Below are 2,147 nucleotides of genomic sequence, written 5' to 3'. Positions count from 1 at the left end.
GGTGAAGTTCGTTATCAATGTTTTGCTACCTGAAGCCTCCCTTCAATTTTATGGCTGACGTTGACCTTTCTTGTTTAGTACATCAATGTTGCAGCGCGAAGTGATCATACTAATTTAAATTGTTTAACACACAACTTGCCTGCCCTAAACCATATCGAAGACGGACTATCTTCATTCATCTATTATTAATGGTGGTTTGTCTGGGAGAGACTAGTCCTTCACAGTGAATCACGCCTTTACAACCAGCGATGGCAAGTCGTGTTACTTCTCACCCTTAATACCAACACCCCTATCAGGAAGCCACTCTGAATCCGAGTGGTATTATTTAAACTTCATGCATCAGTGACAACCATCATTTTGCCAAAGCGGCCCAAGATCTAATTACCTACTATGTACTTGTGGCAAGCTGAATGACACCTGGAGCCTTAATTCTGCCAATGGAGACGATAGTCCAGAGATCAATTCCTTTGCATCAGATTCAGTGCACCATGCTGAATGTTGTGATGTTTAGATTGCGCTGATGTATTGCATCAGAAGTTCTGTGTGATGGCTTATCCGAGAACTGGGTCTAGCTTTAGAGTTGTTACAATCGATCAGTCACCTTCCGAAAAACAATGTGCAGTTAATAGCCCATAACCTGAATTGAGAGCTGAGCGCTGAGCAACCACCTCGACATCGTGATGCACTGTATCTCTCAACAGGCCTCGTAGCACGTTCCCGCAGAGGATCCCTTCTGTGGGTGTGCGAGTTAATAGTGATCACGCACTTTGGAAACGACATCAAGCTTACGACATCATAGCAGCAGAGAGCGGTATACTTGCATTTGCTCGCAGTGCTGACCTTGGTGCAGTGTGAACCCTGCCAGCCACTGTTGGTCTATTGTTGCGAATTAATGGGCACAGTGAATACGACGTGGAATATAGTGTCGACCTACATCTCCAGCATTTTTGCAACACACCAACGTAGCATCATTCTCACAAGTTGAGACTGCAGACGCAGCTGTGACGCCAGCAAGGGCAAAGATGGCGAGGACGACACGTATGAACATCATGGTGGTAGTTGGACACTGGATGGTGAGGGGAAGGCAGGTCGAGCTTTTATAATTTTCTGTGCACGTATGTAATAGGTCATGGCATTCATCTGAGTCATGATCGCTATTTAGTTAGCTCAACAGAGTAAATTCCCCTTCAACCAGTTGACGTACAATAGACATATGCAGATGGTCAGATTTGAATCGTTCGTGCTGTAATTGAACCAACCGATGCTGGTATCATGTACTCGGGCAACCCAGTCAGCGACATTGACGACGTAACACTCGAGCACTGAGCGTAAGTAGGCGGCATCGGGAGCAGAGCCGGGTAGCTGCTGCCACGTGATTCACTAGGGATGGATAACGCGTAGGTGACTTCCCATCATTTGGCTGCCTGTCGTCTATTGTGTTGGTCCATGTCATTACAGTTCTTGCCGTATGATCTTCTATTCAATATCGCCCAGGATCTTGACATCGATGATGTGCATAATCTCCAGGCGGTCAGTACATTTTGGTCTCATAATACCATGTTATGATCTTATAGCTGACTCAATCTTTCCGTTAGACTTGCAAGTCCTTGCGTTTGTTCACCCTTACCAGACCCGTATATCGTCAACTAGCCCATGACTTACTTGCCAGATCCAGGCCCCTTCCTCTCCACTCCTTCCAGCGCCTCTCTGATCTTTCAACACCCGCGCTCATTGCCGCTGTCGACCGCGCACGAGGTTTTGAGAAGGCATGGGCGATCCGCGCCCCTCGACCGGCTCGACCAAACCCGTACTACGGAAACCAGTGGTACATCACTATTAGCGTACCCTCCCATGAAGAGATCGATTGGCTATCTCCCATCACCAGCAGCTACACACTCTGTGCGACTAAGAGCGGCCGTGTCTTATGCTGGGATGTAAGGAGGGATATCTGCCTTGCTGAGTGGGATCCGAGGTCCTTGACTAGTTCCTGTGGAGGAGACGAAGATGAAGACGAGGATGATGAGGATAAATGGGAGTTATGGAAATGCCGTGTTGAATTCGAAGAGCGCACAGTATATTTCACCATGGCGAGGGTTCTCAAGGGGTTGCCAGTTTTTCATTTTTATTGATTTTCAGACTCAATTGAC

General features: G+C 47.3%; 1 protein-coding gene across 1 annotated transcript; it reads right to left on the bottom strand.

Moving 5' to 3' along the window:
• Positions 1-205: 205 nt before the first annotated feature.
• On the bottom strand, positions 206-1,353 carry BJ212DRAFT_1409882 (uncharacterized protein). Its single transcript, XM_041337465.1, has 3 exons — positions 1,205-1,353; positions 935-1,140; positions 206-876 (listed from the first exon to the last, which is right to left on the bottom strand). The coding sequence occupies exons 2-3, from the start codon at positions 1,046-1,048 to the stop codon at positions 598-600; spliced, it is 393 nt and encodes a 130-aa protein (XP_041185277.1). The 5' UTR covers positions 1,049-1,140; positions 1,205-1,353; the 3' UTR covers positions 206-597.
• Between the last annotated feature and the right edge of the window lie 794 nt (positions 1,354-2,147).

Source organism: Suillus subaureus (genome assembly GCF_016647635.1).
Source record: "Suillus subaureus strain MN1 chromosome Unknown BJ212scaffold_299, whole genome shotgun sequence".
NCBI lineage: Eukaryota > Fungi > Basidiomycota > Agaricomycetes > Boletales > Suillaceae > Suillus > Suillus subaureus.
Note: the sequence above shows the minus strand (reverse complement) of the source record. Positions and strands in the feature narration are given on the sequence as shown.

Bases quoted from the DNA above. Each gene is read 5' to 3' on its own strand.
- BJ212DRAFT_1409882 (XM_041337465.1), bottom strand. From the start codon at position 1,048: ATGTTCATACGTGTCGTCCTCGCCATCTTTGCCCTTGCTGGCGTCACA. The intron at 877-934 runs GTAGGTCGACAC...TCGCAACAATAG, and splicing joins GTTGCAAAAATGCTGGAGAT to ACCAACAGTGGCTGGCAGGG.